Raw genomic sequence first — 24408 nt, 5'->3', positions numbered from 1 at the left:
TAGTTCTAAAGAATGTAGGAATCCCGAATGACTTTTATTAATCACACCTATGATTCCAAAGGAAAAATGTAAAGTCAAAACCTTATCATATTTATAAATAACCCAAGGCTCTTTTTAGCAAATTCACTTGCCATTACGTATTTTGCACGGCCAGACCAAGAAAACAATATCCTTCAGAGATGAGCACCAACTACTATATAAGAACTGGAAAACAAAACGTACCCAGATTAAATGTATATGTTCTTATTTACCATTATACTCTGAAAAGGTTATGTTAAGGGAGGGCTGGGAGTTGGAAGAAAGAAAGTAACAGCAGGGTAGTAACTACCAGTAAGTACTCAAAAACTGCTCAGTACACTAGAGCAAGCCAATTTTCTGCCTTGATTCAGTTAGTATTTCCTCATCTGTGTTTATCTCCCAAAGAGTAAATCAACAGAAAACTCCTTTCAAAAACTGAACAAAGAAGTACCTCAGACTACTTAACCTGGCAGTGTGTTCTCTGTTGGCTTCACTGAGTAAATAAGGTCCATAAGGCCAAAGTAGACTATTACACCATTCATTCGACAGGTATTTATAAAATGCTTTGTATTGTGCTAAGTCCTCAGCAAAAGCTTACAATCTATTAGAGATAAAAGATACACATGAAGACTTTAAATAACAACAAAAGTCAGTATGTAGATAAATTCTAAAATGAATCATGCAAGAATGAGAACTTCAAGGCTCTCATAAGAGGAAATCAACATGGACAGAATTAATTGAGAAAGATTTTATTGAAGAGATGGAACTGCAGCTAGAGCTTTTTAAAAGGCAGGATTTGAATATGTAAAGAGCGAAGGGCCATGAACACACAGCAGAGATTTTGAATCAGAAATTTACATGTTCTATTATGAGAACCAATATGGAGCTCAACTTAGTTATGGGTTTGTGGTAGAATATTAGATTTGGACATTAGATTTGGTAAGAAATTCACTGGCCAGTTTCCGAAATACTGAAGACAGGAGCCCAAATGCTTCATACTTCCATTATAGCTAAGGAGGAAATATAGGACCAAGCTACATATTACATCAAGAGGAATAGTTATGCCACTGTAATGGACAAAACTGTTAAGTGCTTGCCCTGTTGTTAGTCTTTAATGATAACATATTAAATTAATGATATCCATTAAGATTTAATTCAATTAAATGATATGCTTAAAGGAGATAAGGGGAGGGCAGAAAGTCCTTTAAGCAGAAGAAAGAGGAATATGCAAAGTTACTGAGACAGATGCAGCTTGTTAAGTTCAAAGAACTTTAAGAAGGCATATAACCAGTTAGTATACAAAGAGTATGGCTTCAAACTTTGGTTATGCCACTTATTTGCTCTGTGACCCTGGGCAAACTGTTTAACCTCTCTGTCCCTCAGTTTCCTGTATTGTAAAACAGATACATTAATAGTACCTATCTTATAAGGTTTTTGAGAGGATTAATGACATAGTATATCTGTAGGACTTAGCACAATGCCTGACACATGGTTAAGTGTTCAAGAAATGATAACCTTTATTGGTTTTGTTTGTTTTTTAGACAAGGTCTCGCTCTGTTGCCTGGGCTAGAGTACAGTGGCATCATCCTAACTCACTGCAACCTCAAACTCCTGGGCTCAAGTGATCCTTCTGACTCAGCCTCCCAGGTAGCTGGAACTATAGGCGTGCACCACCCTGACTGGCTAATTTTTAAATTTTCTGTAAAGATGGGGTCTTGCTATGTTGCTGAGGCTTATTGTTATTGTTTTTAAGGACAAGGTGTATAGAGTGTAAGGACCCTTGAAGACCTTGTTAAGGATTCTGAACTTTATTCTCAAAGCAATGAAAGTCTCTGAAAAATTTTAACAGGATACAATTTTTATTTTAAAAAGATGAGTTACTTAGTACCTGTATAAGAAACCCTAAAGGAAAAATTTATTTTAGAATTTACTACTAAGAAAAATTTTGCTTTCTTTGAGGAATAGGTACCTTTCTTTCTCTTAGAAAAAAAATCTGTAAATGACTATATCTTCTTTTCCCTTTGACAGTCAGAAAGCTTAAAGCCAAATCTGAAGCTCTCAGGCCCCTTATTGCCTGCATATTTGTGTTCTTTTTTTGCCCAACAATTGTCTTCTACTCTTATGTGTATTTTCTGATTCAACTCTTTCTTATTATTTGTATTTTACAATTTTGGGGGCATTATTCTCCTTTAAAACTACTTCAACTCTTTGTGGAAAGAGGTATAGCATACTTAACCAAATGAAAATAAAGCATAAACACCATAGCCTCACAATGCATGAATCATGCACTGTAGGTGCATTCCCAGCATGCCACCGTAATTGCTCTTTTGGTGTAAAACTTAGTCAGATGGAGCAAGAAAACCAGATGGCACAGGAAACCTCTCTCTATGCACGAAGAAGCAGATGAGGAGAATGCAAAGACCTAAGGCCTTCCCTGAATTAACAGGGCACAGTTAAGGCAACTGTGCCAGGAGCAGAAGAGCAAGCTGCTGGGAAGTTATGCACAGGCTTAAGGCTAAGGTTATATATATGAATGTTTTTCCCTAAAGTACTTCAGCCTTTTTATAACCTTCAGTCTCTCCACTGTTCTATTTTCCCAGTTCATAAGACCTCTTTGTTATTTCACTTATCTCCCTCCTGAACTTGGATCTCACAATCAGCCTTTTCAACGATGACCTCTCTGACCACGGCAAGCTTATATGCATTTGATCTTCCACCATTCTAATCCCCAACCTGGGGCACTTATTCATACCGTCTACTTTTCCTCCTCTCGGGTTGAAAAGCACTGCTGACTGTGAGTCTACCATAAACTCCCTCACTGGTAATTATTGATCGTTTTATTCATCCCTTGACTATCATATGAGCACTGCCAACTGTTCTAAACCTTTCCCACACTGCAGTGTCTAATGTACTGCTCCTTCCCTGATGTCTCATCTGCTATATTACAGAATGAATTAAATCTATGCTATTTCAACAAACTCATCTTTCTTCTATTCTACCACAAAGTGCCTCTGTAGCCATATCCTTGGCAGGATCTCTAATTCTCACTGTGACTGCACTGACGTACATCTTTTCAGAGGGGGAATTCCTTTTTTCTACACTAACCACTCCCTCTGTGCTCTTGATCCCATTGCTTCCAACGGTCTCTTCTTTCCTGCCTATATTCTTTCCTTTTCTAGCTTTTTCAAACACCAAGACCACAAACAAAACTATGATACAACACTGAATCCTATAGGCCCTATCCCACAATTCTTTCCTTCTCTCTTTCCTTCTACCCTGAAAACCTCAAAAGGTAGTTTTATAATACCTCTCACCCTTTTCTCATCACCCATCTGTCCTTAACCTCTTGAAATCTGGTTGTAGCTCCCAATTTAGTGAAAAGTACTTTCTTCAAAGTGATTGGTGATCTGTTAATGACCAAATACTCCCACTTTACTACAAGTTCCTTTGACTAATTAGAACAGAAACCATTCTTATTTCCCACGACACTCTTTTACTTCATCAATTCCTTTCTTCCACCTGCCTTTGAAATGAAGGCATAATCAAAACACTTCGTAGCCTTCTGCACTCTGAAATCTCATCATTAATTACAGCTTCACTTATCACAGGTAATTTTCAAATCTATACCCCTATTGCTATACCCCTCCTTTTTTTGAGAGAGAAAAGATTTATTGAGGTATAATTTATATACAATAAAATGCAACTTCTTAGGTGGTTACTTAGATGAGATCTGATAATTGTATACTCCGTACAACCATCATTCACAACAAAAATAAACATTTCCATCACTCAAGATAGTCCCCTCTTGCCCCTTTCCAGTCAATTCTCCCCACTCCCTAGAGGCAACCTCTTTCCAACTTCTATTACCATCTGTGGTGTTGTCTGTTCCAGAACTATACAAAATGGAACTATATACAGTATATATTCTTTTGTGTCTAGCTTATTTTTCCCAGCACAATACCTAAGATTTACCCATGTTGTTGTATGTATAAATAGTTCATTCCCTTTTTACTGTTGAGTCATCTTCCACTGTATTACCACCATAATTTGTTTTGGATATAGTCTCCTGTCGATGGACATTTGGGTTGCTCGTGCTTTGGATGATTGTGAAGAAAGACTGCTATGAACATTCTTGTACAAATAGTTTTATGGACATTTGTTTTCATTTTCTTGGGTAAATACCTAGGAACGGAACTGTTATGTAATTGGGTGGATGTATGCTTAACTTTATAAGAAACTGCCAAACAGCTCTCCTAAGCTGGTTGTACCATTTTAGATTCTCACCAGCAATGTATGAGAGTTCTAGTTGCTTCACAGCTTCACTAACACTTTGTATTGTCAGTTTTTTTCTATTTTAATCATTCTAGTTGATGTGAAATGTTATCTCACTGTGGTTTTTAATTTGCTTAAGTTTCTGTGTTGACTAATAATGTTGAGTAATTTTTCATGTGCTTATTGGACATTTCTATATCTTTTGTGAAGTGTCTGGTTCAAGTCTTTTGCCCATTATTAAATTGGATGGTTCATCTTTTTATTGCTGAATGTAAGTTCTCTTTTGAATTGTGTTTACTTCCATACCTTCAACTGTGAACTGCCCATATCAAACTAAATGTCCTGATATTATTTCCAAAGGCACATTTAAAATCTAACTTGTTATTTTTACTCTGAAAACAGACTTAGGTGTCATCGTCAACTACACCACCAATATTCTTCAATCATGTTTGTTTCAAAGCCTAACTCTTGGTGTTTGCTTCTTGATAGTCATTAGGAAGTTTTGAGAGGTGACAGAGTATAATTATTAACAGCACAGGCTCTGGCACTGCCTAGTTCAAATCCAGACTCTGTCACTTATTTGCTGTGTGACTTTGGACAAATTACTGAATCTTTCAGTACCTACCTTACAAGGTTTTCGTGAGGTTTAAATAAATAAATCAAGTACTTTAAATAGTACCCAAGAAAAAGGGAGTGCTCAGTAAGTATCAGCAGTTGTTATTTTTAGAATTGGAAATGCCTCTTTCTTAAAATCTTTTTCATGATTCTGACAACTAACATCTTAATCCAGGCTCTCAGCCTCTTCCGCCTAAACAATTAGAATAGTCTCCTAAATGGCTTCTTCCCTCCTCCTGTAATTCAGACTACACACCACTTCTGGATTTATCTTCCTTAAAAAAACACCCCCACACACATTATTGCCTTCTGGCTCACAGATGGCCACGCAGACAAACAATCTTAACCCCTTATCCTAACACTCAAAGTTTCCTATCACTGATCCTTACATAGCTCTCTAACATTTGCCACTTTCGTATAGGTGTAGGGAAAGAATTCAAAAGGGATTCAAAAGACTGCGCCTAAAATACAAGAAAAATCCAGAAAGAGCAATACGAACATGTGACTTAGGAAAATGGAGATAAGTCCAAACTAATCAGCTAAAAGAAATGAAAGTGGTTTCCTCTGAGGAGGAGGAAAGCAGTGGGGATGGCAGCATGGGAGACATTATTTTCTGTAACAAAACTTGCAGAATTATTTGACTCCTAAAACTAATGCTAGTACACATTTAACTTTTACATAATAAATACTTGTGAGATAGAAAGATACAGCCCAAGATACACAAACAGAAAGGAAGGCAGGCAGGCAAGTAGGTAGGCAGGCAGGTTTATTAACTGAAGCAGATAGTATAACCTGCAATTTGGTTGTCCATACCTAAGGATAATAAATAGACCTATGCAAGGAATAGTTGAGCACATCCATTCACTTAGAGGAGCTATTCTATTGGCAGATTGAGGAAGTTGGATTTTATCCAATAAGCAATAGGAAGGTGAGTGAAGGTTACTGAACACAATTGTGATATAATACAAATAATTTTTTAGGAAGATTGAGCAGGAATTATATAGAAGTGTACTTGACTGGAGAAGAAAGAGGGTATGGTAAAACATGAGGATTCACTAATTGAGACATGAAGTGATGAAAGCCTAGATCAGGGTGATGACTGGGGAAACAGAAGGATTTAATTTCAAGTCATTTTGCAAGAACACAGAGTATGATTTGCTAGCCAACTAAATACAAAACTAAGAGAATGGAAAAAAATAGAGAACACGACATCCTCCTTGCACAGAGTAGGAATACTTGTAAAGCTAGACAAAGAGTGATTCCAAAGTTACAACCTCAAAAGAAAAATCTTAATATATAATTCAAAATATAGAGTTTACTACTCTTTATATGGTTCTTTTTCATCTAAATCTCCAATCGACTTAAAACATTTTTGGCTCAATTCACTCAAAATCTTACATAGTAATGCCCTCTTACCTATAGGGGATACATGCTAAGAAACTGTGGATAGTACCAAAACCTATATATATTATACTATGTTTTCTCCTGTACATACATACATACCTATGATAAAGTTTAATTTGTAAATTAGGTACAGTAGAAGATTAATAATAACTTATAATGAAATAGAAAAATTATAACAATATACTGTTATAAAAGTTATATGAATGTGGTGTCTTTCTCTTCCTCACAAAGTATCTTGATATTTTCAGGCCATGGTTGACCTCAGATAACTAAAATTGTTGAAAATGAAACTGTAGATAAGGGGGACTAACGTGCATAATTTTCACTACTTGATTAATGTTATTTGGACTCCATCTTCCCATTTCTATTTTATTTTTTATTTATTTATTTTTTTTTTATTTTTTTTACTTTAACCTCAGGTAAAAGTCTTGTACCCATTTCTATTTTAATATCCTCATGAGCTCCATGTCAAAAACTGGCTGGCTACCAGACTGTTCTTTGCTTGCACCTACCTGAATCTACAGTTATGTCTTTTCTTCCCTTCAACAATTTTTTGCCCATTTAGACCTCTGTTTTCTGCCAGGATTCCTTTCCCTCCCACCTTCTTTGCTGGATTCCTTATTCTAACCCTTCCTGGTCACTAATCTCTTTCTTTTCTACCACCATCTCAGCATGATGTCCAACTCTTCCCACCCCCACTGACCACACTGAAAATTAAAGCAGGGTTGCTCTGAGTGAGAGTGTGTGTTGCGTGTGTGTACATATCAAGACAGCTCTAAAGCATGGAGCAGCATGAAGAACCTTCCTTATAAGGAGAAATTAAGAGCAAGGGATATTTAAGGGCCAATAGTAATAAAGTACAGGAGCTACAATGAGCATCAATTCTTTTAGTGAAAACTGTTCACATGCCATTGCCTCGTTTTCAAAATTACTTTTTTGTAATTAATGGTCATTATAGAAAACTCAGAAAATAGAGATAAACAATATGACTATGTTTGTGACTAAGGAAGATAAGTTTGGAGACAGCATAAAATAGAACAGTTAGGAGATGATCACATAGTACAGACAAGGAAGAGTGAGGACCTTGACTTGAGGCAAAGAGTGGATATGGAGAGCTGAGAACTTCTTTGAGAAATATTTAGGAAGCAGAATAGGCAGGATTTAAAACCTCATCCGAAGAGGGGGAAGGGAAAAGGAATCAATACTGACCCCAAGCTTCCCAGCTCAGATGACTCTGTAAATAATGAAGCCAAGTAAGGGAAAAGGGAGAAATAGTTTTTGTGAGAAAAGGCAATGAGTTCTGTTGGGCTACAAGCTGCATGACAAAGTCAAAGTAAATAAAAATAAACTGGACTAAATGATCTCCAAATCCCCTTTAAACTCAGATTCTTCCATTCTAAATTAGTGAAGACTATCCAAAGATTTCGTCATATTTTTAAATTACATTCTATCATTCATTATCTACACTGCCCAAGAAACTAACTGTACCAAAGAGTGGAAAATAAGATAATTAGCATTTACTGTCCAACTATCAAATTCTATCAGATTCTTCTTTCCAGAATTTATATTGCAGTTACCCTAGATATTTTACATTAAAAATAAACTTTACACATTAAAAATCCCCAAATTATGTTTCAATTTATGTAAAACAATGTTGTCCAAAACTGTTTCAAAGGTCTTAGCAAGAAACAGCAATTTAGATTATCCCATTTCCATGGAAATGACACCTAATATATAACAGCCATTGCTAGCTCACTCATAAAACTACAGCCCAAAGCTTTAAAAATATTCCATTGGATAAAGACTTAAAAATCATTCTCTTGACCCAGTGTCCCTACCAACTACCTTCCATTTCTCTTCTCCCTTTTTGCAGCAGAACTCCTTGAAAGAGTTGTTTATTTTACTCTCTCCATTTTTCTTCTCTCATATGCTCCTTAAACCCCTTCAATCTAGCTTTTGGCCAAGTCACTCTCCCAAAATTGCTATTACCAACTGCCAAATACAAAGGTCAATTGTCATTCTTCATCATCCTTGATCTATCAGCAACATTTATCACAGACATTCACTCTATCCTTCTGAAAACATCTGGTTTACTTGGTTTCCAGGACACTATACTCTCTTAGTTTTCTTCCTTCTCTGTCTCCCTTGCTGGTTGCTCCTCTTTTCCCAACCTTTTAATGTTCAAGTGCCTCAGGGGTCAGACTTTGGTCATGTTTGGTCTCTTCCAAACCACTTACTACTTAGGTGGTCTCCACCTGTCACGAAATCCTATTGATTCTACTTCTAAAACATATTCTGAGTCTGACCACTTATGACTACCTGCACTGCCACTGCCCTGGTGTGGGCCATCGTCGTCTCTCACTTGCACTACTGCAGCAGCCTCTTACCTAGTCTCCCAGTTTCCACCCTTTCCCATTTGCAACACAGCAGCCAGAATGATGCTTTTAAAATGTTAAATTAGATATAGTCACTTCTCTGCTGAAACCCTGCTGAAAATGGCTCCCTGATACTATTCAAGGTAAGAGCCAAGGTCCTTACAATAGCCTACAAAGCCCCGCAAATCTGTCCCACTGCTGCCTCCCACTACCTTTTGGACCTCATCTCCTACTCTTCTTCCTTGCTTTTCCCTCTTGCTTGCTTCTCTTAAGCCATACTGGCCTCCCTGCTACCCCATGAACACACCAAGCACAGGGCCTTTGCATTTATTCTTCCCTCTCCCTGGATAACCCCCTTTCTCCCACATCTACATGCCTATGCTTTCAAGTCTTTGCCCAAATGCCAGTGAGGCCTTCTCTGATCACTGCAATGTTTCGATCCACTCCTATCCCCCCATCCTTGCTTTATTATTTCCATAATACTTATCACCATTTAATAAACTACATAATTCACTTATTTTGTTTGTCTCTCTCCCAATCTAGAATGTAAGGTCCATAAGAGTAGGGATTTTTGTCTGTTTTCTTCATTACAGTTTTCTGACCACTTAGAACAGTATGTTACACATAGTTGGTTTTCAACAAAGATTTCTTGAAAGACTGAATGAATAAGTGAATATAAGAAAGAATAGGAAGAAAGAAAATAACAAAAAGAAGAAGAGAAAAGAAAGGGAAAGAAGGGAAAGGAAAAAATTTGTCCAGAGTAAGGAATAATTAATATGGTATAGCCAGCATTATAAACCAGATTTGCTTGGCTTCAAAGCCCATATCATTCTATTACAGTGTGAGTTAAGATGCTACTAGTTGAAACAAATACCTTAAGAATTACAATAAGTTCATTAAGCAGCAGCACAAAAAAGTAAAAAAGGAATAGTATTTCAGACTATCTTTCCTGAAATACAGTGAGCTCAGTCAGAACTATTTAGAATTCATCTACAAATAGTACATTTTCCCAAAACTATGGAAGTATATATAATTCTCTTTAAAATACCTAAAGTTAACAATAATTTTGAAAGAATTGGAGAATTCTGCTCTTGGCTAAGATGGAGTAAAAGGGATCCAATTTACCTTCCTGCCTGAAACAACCTCCCCACCCCAATTACAACAAAAACATAAAATATCTGAGATAATAATTTATAAGACACTGGATATCAGGCAAAGAAACAGAACGGTCCCTGAGAAACAGGCAACAAATGAGGTAAGACCCACGAATGTCCCAGCTAATGCCTTGAGAGAATTTCTAGGCCACAGCATAGGGAGGGGAAACCCAGGCAGGCCCCAGCAATGTCCTTGAGTTGAGGAGAGAGCTGAAAGTCTGGGGAGAACAGGACAGAGATCACAAGACAGAGTACCAGAAAAGAGCTACAAACAGAACTCCAACAATCTGCAGAGGGTGAGTAATGAACATTCAGGAGAGTCCTGATTGGCACATGTGAGAGAGAAAATTACCTGAGGCCAGAGAAAGAACCATCTGAAAGACTGAGCGAGAACAACGCCTGGTGCTTACATTGAGCCAGGGATAGTGCCTGTTCCTACTGGTCAGGCTAAAAACCCTCAGATTTCATGGGGCATTGGGCAGAGTACTCAGAAGTGGTAAATAATGAGACCCAGACTAAGCAATGCTCTAATCATAAAGGCAAGACCCCAATGGATGAAACTGTTTCTGCATCCCAGAACAAAGTTCAAGACAACTTAAAGTAACACAAAAATATGAGGTGCTCAAGGTAAAACTGGCAATATCTGGCATCCAATCAAATACTCCCAGGCATGTAAAGAAGCATGAAAATATGACTAAAACTGAGGAGAAACACCAACCAATCGAAACTGATCCAGAACTGACAGAGATACCAGAATTAATATACAGGAACATTAAAAGTTATTATTAACTATATTCCAGATGTTCAAAAAGCTAAGTAAAGACATGGAAGGTATAAAAAAGGTCCTAGTCAAGTTTATAGAGAAGATAACTACAATGGCTGAGATGAAAAATATATTGAATGGGATTAATGGCAAATTAGACATCACAGAAGAAAAGATCAGTGAACTTGAAGACAAACAAATAGCAACTATCCAAAATGAAACACAGAGAGAAAAAGGAATTTTTTAAAACAGAAAAGAGTATCGGTGAGCTGTGAGACAATTTCAAACAGCCTCATGTACATCTGACTGGAATCTCTGAAGAAAAGGAGAAAGAGGTGGGACAGAAAAATTAGAGAACAGTGGCTGAAAAAATGTCCAAATTTGATGAAAGCAGGACATTCACAGATCCAAGAAGCTCAATGAACACCAAACGTAAGAATCGTGAAGAAAATCCCATAAAAGCAAATCATAATTAAATTGTTAAAACCAATGGTAAACAGAAAATCTTAAAAGCAGCCAGAGAAAAAAGGCATATTACACACAGAGGAATAAAGAAAAAGATGACAGTGACAGAGGATTTCTTGTAGGAAACAGTACAAATGTGAAGACAGTGAAGCAACATCTTTAAAATACTGAAAGAAAAAAGAACAATCTAGAATTCTATATCTAATGCAAATATCTTTCAAAAACATAGACAAAATAAAGATTATTTTAGACATGCAAAAGCTGAATGATTTCATCACCAGCAGACATGCAGAAGAAACACTAAAAAAAATCCTTTAGGTAAAAGGAAAATGACCCTTGATAAAAATATGCATCTACATAAAGGAATAAAGACGAAAATACGCCTCTACAGGTAGGAATGTGGAAATGGTAATTATACTTGTAAATATATATGATTTTTTAAAAAATTGAAATCTCTTTAAAAGAAAATTGACTGTTTAAAGAAAAATAACAACACTGTATTGTGTTTTATAAAATAGGTATAAATAAAACATGACAAGAACATAAAGGCCAGGAGGGACAAAATAAAATAACATTATTGTAAGGTTCTTATATTACATGTGAAGTGTTAAATACTACTTGAAGGTAGATTGTGTAAGTTAAAGACCTGTACATGAATGTTCATTGCAACTTATGAAAAACAGACCAAAACTAAAACCAACCCAAATGTCTATCAACAGATGAATGGATAAACAAACTGGGATATATTCATACAATAAAATACTACTTATATGCATTCCAAGGAAGACCGCCTTAACGAAATAAAAAAGAAAAAAAAGAAAAAATACTAGTTGCAATAAAAAGAAATTATATGTTGATACACACAATTAAATGGATGAATCTCAAAATAATTATACTGAGGGAAAGAAACCAGACAAAAAGAGTACATCCTGTATGATTACATTTATATAAAACTCCGGAAGATGCAAACTAATCTATAGTGACAGAAAACAAATCAGTGGTTGCCTGGGTGAGGGATGGGGCAAAAGAGCTACAAAGAGGGCACAAAGAAAATTTTAGAAGCAAAGGCTATCTTGATCATGATGATGGTTTCACAAATGTGTACCAACACTTACTAAATTGTACACATTAAATGCGTGTAATTTATTGTATTTAAATTATTCCTCAATAAAGCTGTTTAAAAAACAATTTTGGATTTAAATTTAGGTTGAGAAATAAAAATAATTAGATACCTAATGTATCCTGGCTTCACAGAGTAAAAACAAATAGCTATTCTAGATAAAAGTTAGAATAGAAGATTCATCATTTTTAAGGGCCAGAATGGGTCACAGAGACCAATGAATCAAATACTTTCTTGTTGGAGATAATGGAACCAAGTCCCAGAGTTAGTGACTTGCCTGAGCCTTACAGCTATAGCAAATACCTTACCAAACTGTAACAATCACAATGACAGAGATTGTGTTTTTAAGACACTACTGTACCCCAATACCTAGTACATGCCTGGGACACAGTAGGAGCTCAATAGATATTTGTTGACTGATCTTTCCCCTGGGAAAAAAGGTAAAAAAGAAGATAAAGGAAAAGAAAATATCCCTTGCAGTATGACCCAAAGTTTCTCCCTATCTTTGATTTTCCAATCTCTTTAGCACAGATGAGAGAATTAAGTAGTATCTTTAATATCATAAATACAAGGAAATAAATTATATTCTACATTTTTTAGTTTACTGGATATTTTATCATATTCTAATACTTAAAAAATTCTAACTCATATTACCAACTCTTACATAAGCAGAAAAATTAATAGAAAATACCCCATTTCATGCAGATTAGTGACCTTTTCAAATTAATAAAAAATTTACAGAAAAAAGCTTACCAAAAATTTCTCCATTTTTGGCATATTCTGTCACAAGGTACAACATACTTTTGGTCTCCATTACCTATTGATAAATAATTCCATATTAGTTGACAGGAAAGCACTTCAATCTACTACAACATTCTATAGGGTTACCTAAATTGAAACTACTCACAAAAGAATCAGAGTTATGAACAATTCAGAAGCTAGCTAAGTTTACATGTCTGACAATATCCTTATGCTAACATTTTTATGAAAAATCTAGATCCTTGCTCTTCTAAGTATAGTCCATTAACCAGGAGTAACAGCACTGTCCAGACATGTGTTAGAAATGCAGACTCTCAGGCCCCACCATAGACATCACAGACATACTGAATTAGAATTTCCATTTTAACAAAATCAACACGTGATTTTTATGCACATTAAAGTTTGAGAAGTACGAACATAGGTAACAAGAGTTTTGAAGGTCAACTTTTCAACACCTCTTCGCTGACTTTTCTAACCCTATGCTATCATGGTAGACCCTGATTAAGAAAAGAATAGTAAACAGAAGAACTTAGTTTATCTGGCCTGTAGCCTAGCTAATCTGGCACAATGTGATATTCCTCCTACTACACTTTAATATTGTTACAAAGTACTATGATTTTAAAACATAGTTTAAAAGTTTCATCTTCACAGTTTTACTGTTATACACTTTTATTTAAATTAGTTTTTCTAGGTTCAGGAATGAAGTGTGTCATTGTCACAAATCTGATTTTTCAAACTACGCTAAATATATGTCTATTTAGAAAAGAAATTAATTTTTTGAATTAATATGAGCAGTTTTTAGACTCCTTCTCTGTAACACTCTTTATCTGCTATCTCCTGAAAGGCTGAAAACTTCTTGCTTTAAAATGTAGGTTGAGGACTATTCCCCATTAGGCTAGAAAACTAAGAGCTACCTACAATTTGGTTAAACGAATCAAATAGTAAATCAATTTCAACCAACTATTTAGTTCAAATAAAGATAGAATTATCATGTGAATTATGATAGTTTTATCCTCAGTTAGCTTATGGCTCATCAGTGACTGAAAAACATGATTAGTTTTTTAGAAGTATCATCTTTAGGAATTAACAACAACAAAAAGCTTAAAGGGAGAAATAATTTGAATTTTTTTTTTTTTAAGAGAAAAGGACTTGTTATGTTGCCCAGGTTGAAGTACAGTGGTTATTCACAGGCATGATCATAATGCACTGTGGCCTCAAACCCCTGGGCTCAAGAAATTTTCTTTCCTCAATCCCCTGAGTAGCAGGCACTACAGGTACGTGGCACCATGCCTGGCTAATCTGATATAAATTTAATCTAAGAGGCCTTGGTAGTTTTAGAATTCTTAGGAAATGTTTTGAGTGGTACATCATAGTCTCTCATTCTTAGGAGGCATATCATAAGCCAACAGTCTCTACATTTTTTAAATTGCAAATCTCTATCAATAAAAGTTGTTTAGCCACATATATATATGCATGTACATGTATATACACACATGTATATGTACATACACATTTATGTATATATACATACACATAAATTATATACATGTGCCACTGTATTTATTGTATATATGATATATATTATAAATGCACACGAGAAGGCAAATATAAACAATAAACATAGCTAGAAGTTTTAATAATTCCTTCTTATACTCCCAAGGACATTTATGCCAATCCATTTGAGTGCACATAGTGGTGTGCTAGTAACCAGCTCTAAGGAAAAAAAAAGGCCCTGATTTGTAAGTCAATTTCTGTGGTGTAAATATTCCCACCAATGCTGATTTTGAGTTACTAATGTAATGTGAACTGGCTTGCAAAACTTCTGAAAATTTAACAATCAGGTCTTATACGCCAGCAGAGGCCTAGTCTAGCAAACCATGGGTTCACACATCCTACTCTGGAGAACAAAGTCATAGGCTAGCATATTGGAATATTTCAGTTTAAAATTCTTCCAATAGAAAAATTCTACATGTTAATGAATCGAAACTTTTAAATGTTTTATATTATCATTCTTAAACATGAATTACTCTTTTAAAATCTGAGAAAATATTCCTTTTAAAAAAACACGGCTTATGCTTAAAATGGGTATAACTTATTTTACAAAAATTATCTTAAAGTTGATTTTTTTAAAAATGGCTCATTTATTTTATCTGATAAAACAAGCTAAAAAAAGATTTGTCTCTAGGTATCACAAAGTATACTACTCAGTAATAGATCACTCCAGCTTTTGTATGTCATAAAACAGTGGTCCCCAACTGTTTTGGCACCAGGGACCAGTTTCATGGAAGACAATTTTTCCATGGACCAGCACCTCAGATCATCAGGCATTAGATAGATTCTCATATGGGGCGAAACCTAGAGCCCTTGCATGTGCAGTTTACAGCAGGGCTTGAGCTCCTATGAGAATCTAATGCCATAGCCCATCTGACAGGAGGCGGAGCTCAGGCAGTCTTGGAGTGGCTATAAATACAAATGAAGCTCCATCCCTTCTGCCACCCCCCCCCAACCTCCTGCTGCGTAGCCTGGTACTGGTCCACAGTCAGTCCAGGGGGTTGGGGACTGTAGACATAAAACATCAACAGTATGTTTTTTAAATAAGCAATACTGCCACATCCTCATTAATGGTACCACCAAAACGCAGCAGGTTTAAGCAGGGTATCATAAATGCACAATTGCAAACTTTTAAAATAAATAACTTGCCGTGTGAGAGACAACTTAAAATAAAGCTACTAGTTTCTGATTTCAAAACTTTTAAAGGTAATATAGAAAAATGGATATACTTGGCTTAATAAAAGCATATATTTATCTTTCATTTATAGATTAGAAAAACATAAAAGGAAAAATCATGATGCAAAATAGAGTACTGAATATGAAATGCATGGAGGAGGTATAAGACTAAATCATACCTGATAAAGTTTGATTATGTGAGGGTGGTCTAACATTTTCATTATTTGAACTTCTCGGTAGATTTTCTCAAGGTTCACCGCATCCAGCTGAGATTTATCTATTATTTTTATCGCCACCTGCATCCCAGAACACAAATAAATATAATTAACATATGATAATTAACATCTTCCAATTAAGAATCCTGTCAATAAATGACATCTGGAGACTTCACCTGTAGTTTTCTATGACACTGATTATAGTTAGTTTAAATTCAACACTCATTCATTCATTCATTCAATAAATGTTTCTTCAACTCATACCATGTGTAAGGAACTGCAGAAGATTTTGGTTGGTAGCGTCTTTAGTGTGCTATGAAGAATGACTCTGCAAAGTTACTTTAATAAAGCATGTTTCGGCCGGGCGCGGTGGCTCACGCCTGTAATCCTAGCTCTTGGGAGGCCGAGGCGGGAGGATTGCTCAAGGTCAGGAGTTCAAAACCAGCCTGAGCAAGAGCGAGACCCCGTCTCTACTATAAATAGAAAGAAATTAATTGGCCAACTGATATATATATAAAAAATTAGCCGGGCATGGTGGCGCATGCCTGTAGTCCCAGCTACTCGGGAGGCTGAGGCAGAAGGATAGCTCCAGCCCAGGAGTTTGAGGTTGCTGTGAGCTAGGCTGACGCCACGGCACTCACTCTAGCCTGGACAACAAACCGAGACTCTGTCTCAAAAAAAAAAAAAATAAAATAAAGCATGTTTCTCTTTCAGTGCAACTGTAATGGCTTTTTACTCCATGTATAAACTGAAGAAATAAAATCTTTATTTTATTAAACTAGCAGCTGTTTCAACCAGTTTTCATCCCATTGTAAAGTACCTATAAACAAATGATTAGCCAAGCAGAAGACATTTCGGAAGATAGTTTCTGTTGTACTGAAATACTATTTTTCTAGAAAAGCAAGTGATAGGTTCCAAAGAATATAGACATACCTGTCTAGAATAAAGCTGAATAGTAAGTATTAAAACTCAATTACATGAAAAAATATCAATTGGATCAAATTTTGTTTTAAAAATCAAAGTGTAAAAACTGAAATGTTAGTAATTACAGTAACTTTTAACTTTCTAAAAGGAATTTGATTTCAGATAATGTGGCCGCATTCTTATATAACTAAATAGGAATCTAAACAATTCCAAGGTTAGTAATCTGCTGAAGGAATTACATTTGAAGGTGCATAAATACATAGAATTCAACACTCACATACTTTTTTCCCCATCCAACTAAAAAGAACTAATTTTTAAAAATTAGATTAGGAATATAGCATTCTGATTTAAATGAATTTTTCAGATAATTGGGAACTATCCAAATAAATTTATACTTACTAGAAATGTATTAAAATACACTTCATAGTCTATCAAAAAGTATTCTTTTTTTTTTATTTCGGCATATTATGGGGGTACAGATTTTAAGGTTTCAATAAATGCCCATTCCCCCCCTCCCCCCACAAGTCTGAGTCTCCATCATGACCATCCCCTAGATGGTGCACATCTCACTCATTATGTATGCATATACCCGCCCCCCTCCCACCTGCCCAATACCCTATTACTGTAGTACCTATGTGACCACTTAGGTGCTGTTCAGTTAATACCAATTTGCTGGTGAGTATATGCGGTGCTTGTTTTTCCATTCTTGGGAAACTTCACTTAATAGTATGGGTTCCAGCTCTAACCAGGAAAATATAAGATGTGCTATGTCACCATTGTTTCTTAGAGCTGAATAGTACTCCATGGTATACATATACCACATTTTATTAATCCATTCTTGGATTATCAAAAAGTATTCTAAACATAATCTAATCTATGTTGTTGTTTCCAGGTAATTTTTAATACACCAACTATTGTTATGTTCTGTAATAGTTCAATACTCCCAAAAGGTATCCAAGAAAATAGGACTCAGCTTGTCACCTCACTTAATTTCCTCAGTCTCCTATTCACACAATTACAGTTGACCCTTGAACAATACAGGTTTGAACTGCGTGGGTCCAATATACACAGATTTTCTTCCACCCCTGAGATAACAAGAACTCCTCCTCCTCTTCCACCTACTCAATGTGAAAACAACAAGGATGAAGACCTTTATGATGATCCACTTCTACTTAATGAATATAGTAATTATATTTTCTCTTCCTTATGATTTTCTTGATAAGGTTTTTCCTCTAGCTTACTTTATTGTAAGAATATAGTATATAATACATATAACATACAAAATGTGTTGACTGTTTGTTACTGGTGAGGCTTCTGGTCAGCAGAAGGCTATCAGTAGTTAAGTTTTTGGGGCGTCAAAACTTATACTTGGATTTTCAACTGCTGGGGCAGGGGTGGAGTGAGTGTCCCTAACTCCCACCCTGTTGAAGGGTCAACTGTAATTTTTTCTTCTTTCCTAATGGCTGCTGTCCTTAGCAGTTATCTCCTAAAGCTCTACTGTACGGTTTCTTTCTTACCTTTCTCTATTTCTAACTTGCTGTCCACAGCTTGTTCCCTGATTTGAATTAATTGTAACTCACAGAACCACCCAAGCTTCCCAGGGGAAATCAGATTATCAAACATAATGTGTAAAACTAAATGTATTGCCTAAGAAGAAAGGGGGTAGATCCTTCTCAAGGCAGAAGGTGCATAGGTTCTGTGATAGCTATTTTCATTATGTTTGATGGAAGTTTTAATTATTACCATAATCAGAATATTCTAAAAAAGCATGATAGAAACCAGTATTATCCGTCACTTTGGGTAAAAGTTGCCAAATAAGTGTACATTTGAATATTCTCAATATTTCTCAGGATAGTAACATGGAACTTCAAAGACACGCATATTTTGAAGAAAATGTTTTGCCCTACAATTTTTGGAGTGAGTCTAGATACCAGGACCCTTCTCATCAAAACAAAGCTTTTATGAGATGGGTCACAATCATCTAATAAATAGAAAGAGTTGGGGAGAAAAGAACTATGGTTTTAAAATCTCAGTATTACTGTCATAAGACAATTTCATATTGTATGTATTTTGAGTATCATATTCAATACTGAAGAAAAGGTTTGGATACTAAATGCCAATTAAAGATATTACCCACGGATATCTCCTCTTTTATATTATTTTGGAACCTTGGCCTAAACAATGAAAAAGTAAAATATATAAATTGTCTAAACTTTAAGAAACAATTATAAACATCATTATTTATCTTTTCTCAATAAAAAAATTCTCAAATAACATAATTCTCTCTTCACTTTGGGTCACAGACTCTCTGTCTACCTACCTATGACCCCAAATATATATATTTATTTCTTTACATCGTTATCCCTTGTTTTTAAGGCTGTTATAAGAGGATTATTCTTCTCTAAAGAAAAAGGAGAACATATGTTAGCATATTCCTTGTGATAAGGGACAGTCTAACTGCTTTGCCAAGTAGACCTCAAAACATATAATGATCCAAGCTCAACAGAAGTTTATTTCTTGCTTATGCAGCAGAACTGGATGGGTGAAATTAGCAGGCATACGAGACTCAAGGAGGCTTTATTATCTTTAACATATAGATTCCAAGGTTAACCTGAAGGTGATCTTCTTTCCAGCTAGACAGAAGGAAAAAAGGGCTTGGTGGGGTCTCATGGTAAGTTTTCATGGGCCAGGCCTACAAGTGGTACATATTATTTCTGCTCATCCCATTAGTTAGAACTCAGTCATATGACCACACCTAAATGCAAGGGAGGAATAGAAACAGTCCAGTTGTAGGCCTAGAAGGAAGAAGAAACAGTGGATTTTTGGTGATCAGCTAGCAGCCTCTGCCAAACTCTTCCAGGTAATTTCCTAACAATAGAGCTCTTTACCAAGTACTTCCCAGAAATACATACAATAATGATGGTGGTGATGACTTTTACAACTGCACAGCACTTTCAAAATTCTATCAGCTACTTTAACATATTTTATCTCATTTATTTCTCAACTCTGTGAAGTAAATGGAACAAGCAGTTTATAACCATGAGTTAATGAAACAGAGGTTCAAAAGATGTTACATAATCTATAAATGTCCTAAAGCTCTAGTAAGTTAAGATACAAAAACCCTTGGTCTTCTACCTCCAAGCTCAATCTTTTCACTATTTCAAAGAGCCTATTAGTTACACATTTACTGAGCACTTAGTGTGTGCCAGGAATTATGCCTGGGACACAAAAATGAATGAAATCTGATTTCTACCCTCCAGGAACTTAATAGGTCTATGAGAACAAAATGTACAAATTTTATCCACAAAAAAACTTAATATTTGGGGATTTTCCTAATGGTGTACTGAAAGCTCTCAATTTATAAAAAGGTCATGTTCCAAAAGTTCATTTTAAGGATAAGTATGAATTTAGATTTCTAGAATCTTTCTCTCTACATCGTTTCATCTATTTAGTTCTAAGCATAGTACCAGAGACAAAATCTGCTTGGTCACAAGAAAGAAAGGCAAGCAAGGGACTCCATAAATTGAGAGATCCCTTTCTTATAGTTGTTCATCTATTCAACTCTCTAATTCTTAATTATACATGTGTTCTCTTTTTTAAAAAAATTCAATGCACTCTAGTCCAGGCAACAGAGTGAGACTCTGTCTTAAAAAAAAAACCAAAAAACAAAAAACTTTAATGAATTTATGATGATGATAGAAAAACTAATATTCTTCCTACTAAGGGACAAAAGGAAAGTTTCCTCTATAACTCTGGAGGACATATAGGAAAAACTAGAAATGATTACTATAAAACTAAATTCTATATAAAGTAACACTGAATTTCATGAAACACTGAACACTCATGAAAATGTGAATTAAAAACAGTAAAATACCATTTTCATTTATTATATTTACAAAGATTAAAAAATAAATACCCTTATGAGTTAAGGTTCAATAAGATGGCCATTTTTAGATATTGCTGGCAGAAATATAAAATAGGTCATAATTTTTCTGGAAAGCAATTTGGTAGTCTTTATTAAGAACCTTAAAAATCATCCATCCCATTTAGACTAAGGATTCTTCTTCTGAGAAATTATTTGAAGGAAATAATCTGAAATGATGATAAAGATTTATGTGTAAATATATTCAATAGAGTATTAGAAAATGAGAATTATCAGCGCAGTCTCAACAGAAGATATGTATAGAAAAAGACCAGGAAAAACCAGATACAAATATGATAAAAATGTTGAGATAAAAAGATAATGGATTATTTTATTTTACTGCTTTATAGTTTTCTGTGCAATTTTTCTTCAGTGAGCATGTATTACTTTTCTAATCAGAACAGAAAACCCAGAAAAATAGAGTTATTTATCATCTATGCTAACTTCTATGAAATTATTATTTTCATTGTCTCATTTTCTAAATTCTCTAGAAAATGGCTATATTATGATTTAAATGTTAAGAACACCATATACATAGAGATGTTTCCAACAATGTTACATTTTAAAAAATACATAGGAAAGTAACAACTATACAAATTTGCAGGGACAGAGAATTAAATGTAACAGCAGAAATGAAAAAAAGATGTTAAGCTGATGAATAAAAGGAATTTTTTAATATTTTAAATTATTAATGTTATCTTGTCTTTGATAATTTTAGAAAAAAGTTATTTCACTTCTCATAAAAGAAATATTAATCTCATGCATTTAAAGAAACCACACATATGAAAGTAAGTTCTGGGTTCTATAAATCCACAGATTAAAAAAAAAAGCTTTTGAGGACTTTATAAAGAAGTTACACAATAAGAGTTATTCTATGGAAAAACAAGCACCACATATACTCACCAGCAAATTGGTATTAACTGAGTAGCACCTAAGTAGACACATAGGTACTACAGTAATAGGGTATAGGGCAGGTGGGAGGGGCAGGGGGGCGGGTATATACATAAATAATGAGTGAGATGTGCACCATCTGGGGGATGGTCATGCTGGAAACTCAGACTTGTGGGGGGAGGGGGGAAAAGGGCATTTATTGAAACCTTAAAATCTGTACCCCCATAATATGCTGAAATAATAAAAAAAAGAGTTATTTTAATAACTAATCAGAGAGATTAACATGTTTGTTGTCTCTGATATTTACATTAGTGCTATTTACTACTAATATACTAATTCTACACTGTCCTTCTGAAGTACCAAGTAGCATTTGCCCCACTATACAATCATATCTTTGAAACTAAAAAAATAAACACACTTTTCAACTTATACAAGAAATCACTGGTGGAATTACAATATACCAGCCTATCATATGATTGAAAAGTACCTGTGATTGAGTGATCTATAATAAAAGAATTTCTGAAAGCAGTAAAAATCAATAGTAAAACTGACATGGAATTCTCTAGCTACCTTCTCAGAATAAATAAAAATTAGATTTTTTATGATATAAATTTAACTTTTAAACTGAAAGTATTTAAATAATAAACGCTCACTAAGACTTAAATTTGACTATTAATAGTGGGTAAGGAAAATACTGGAGGAAAGGTCAATGGCCCTATGCTTTTATATCTAGAAAAATTAAACTGAGAAATTTTAAGACTATAAAAGAAGTGATTAAAAATAATCTCCTATATTAAAAGTACAAATCAACAAAAAAGACAATGCAATTAAAAAATGAGCCAAAGGACAAAAAAGCAATTTACCAAAGAAATGCAAATAATCATCATATAAAAACTATACAAAGTAATCAAGATATACAAATTAAAATAACAAAAAGAAAAAAATAATTTTTGTCAATTAAAAGATAAAAATAGAACTTGTTTAAAAAAATAGCACAGAGCATTAATTTCCCCTATCAAACTGACAAAGATTTAGAAAATAATATTCCTGGGAAATGTGTGTTCTTCCTGGTGAAAACTGATGGGTATTCCTTTTCTGGAGGGTCATTTGGCATCTCATGCCATAAGATACATAACGTACATATTCCTTGATCCAAGAATTCCATCACTATGGAATTACCCTGAGGAAATAATCAGATACATGCACCAAGATGTATGAAGAAGAATGTCCTCTGAAACATTTAAGAAAAAGAAACAGCAAGAGAAAGAAATAAACTAAATGTTCAATAACAGAAAACTGATTAAATAAAATATTGATAGTCATATGCAAGAATACTATTTAACCATGCTTTAGTTCATTTTTTAACTTGGAGAAATGTTAATAACACACTAAGTAAAAAACACAGATTATATGTAGAGATGACAACTTTATTACATACACATAAAATATACGTGGATAACTAAGAGGATATGAAGCAAATATTAACAGCAGTTATCGTTGGGTCTGGAAAGTGGAAGTAAGGATGTTTATTTTCTTCTTTGGGCTTTTCAACAATGTCTACAATGACCATGCATAACTTCTGTAACTGGGAAAAAACCATATAAATACGATGTTTACTTTAAAGAAGAATTTAAAACAAAATTTTAGCATTGTCTCTCAGTTTAATGCATCCAAGATTCAGCTCTTAATCTGTACATTTTTAAAATGTTTTTTTTTAAATGAAGAGTTCCTGATGAAATTCCCAAGTTTAATTGTCTTTCAATCTTCTAATAATCTCAAACTGGATATATATGCTGTTTCTCTTTGAAGGACGGGAAAGCATTCTCCACAAATGTTCTGTATAAAGAAACTTTTACATAAATAATTTATTTCAAAAAGATAGAGGTGGAAAACAGGAGAGGTATTAGGTACACTAAAGAGGAAAGAAAGAGATCTTAATGAATTCTGGAATCCATCTGCCTCTAAGGAAATGAATTTGTAATCAGTAGTGGGTCATAAATCAAATGTCATCATGTGAATCCAAGAAGAGAGGTCAGTTTCAGTTATTTCCAAATAAATGTTTTCTTAATTGCTTGGTACTGAGATAGAATTTCCCAGAAGATTTAAAATCAGAACACATTAAACTCTGTTAAAGTTAAAAATTTCCACAAAATGTAAAAATTTACACAACTCGTATTTTGTATGTTTGTTCCCCCTCCCAAAAAAGAACAGATCATTCTGAACAATATTTAGCAGAATAATTTGACAAATACTATTTGTCTGAAGTTTCAAGAAACTAGAGAATAATTCTAAGAAAGCATATATATTCTATGACAAATATAATTTTTATTTCAATACACAATTAAAGATTATACACAGGACTAGATACAAATATTAGTGATTAAGTTGTTTTGTAAAAAGTCCTTTCATTGCATATAGTACAGCTGCTCCTTGAAATCTGGAATATTTCATGGTGCAAGATTAATTCCAAGACTATTGAGAGGAGTCTTAAAATTTTCAAGCAAAATATAAAACTCAAATTTATTTATAAAAAAGAGTCCTTTTCAAGAAACATCCTAATTAGGGTGTAATATGCCCTTCTCTTGTCACTACCTTTGCTACAAAAATGTAATTTTGATACTTTTACCTATTTTGAAAAGCTTTAAAAAATCTTACATTTTAAGGTTATAGTTAAAGAATTGTGTCTAACTATAAAAGCCCCAAAATGCACATAGAAAGCTTTTCAGTGAACAAAAGCAATTTTCAGAATGTCCTTGATATCAGTTTTGCATTCCAGGTTCTCTG

At 34.4% G+C, this 24408-nt stretch overlaps 1 protein-coding gene across 2 annotated transcripts in view; it reads right to left on the bottom strand.

Annotated features, from left to right (window-relative positions):
• Window positions 1–24408, bottom strand: part of SIK2 (salt inducible kinase 2) — a 135452-nt gene that overhangs the window by 84676 nt on the left and 26368 nt on the right. For both annotated transcript variants that reach the window (XM_076002501.1, XM_012749552.3), the window contains exons 2-3: window positions 15852–15968; window positions 12940–13003 (exon numbers count right to left, since the gene is read on the bottom strand). In XM_076002501.1, the coding sequence (XP_075858616.1) occupies window positions 12940–13003; window positions 15852–15968 (181 nt within the window). The remainder of the gene's footprint in view (window positions 1–12939; window positions 13004–15851; window positions 15969–24408) is intronic.

The sequence above is a fragment of the Microcebus murinus genome, chromosome 4 (assembly GCF_040939455.1).
Source record: "Microcebus murinus isolate Inina chromosome 4, M.murinus_Inina_mat1.0, whole genome shotgun sequence".
NCBI classification, from domain to species: domain Eukaryota; kingdom Metazoa; phylum Chordata; class Mammalia; order Primates; family Cheirogaleidae; genus Microcebus; species Microcebus murinus.
This window is presented reverse-complemented; position numbering and strand designations above follow the sequence as displayed.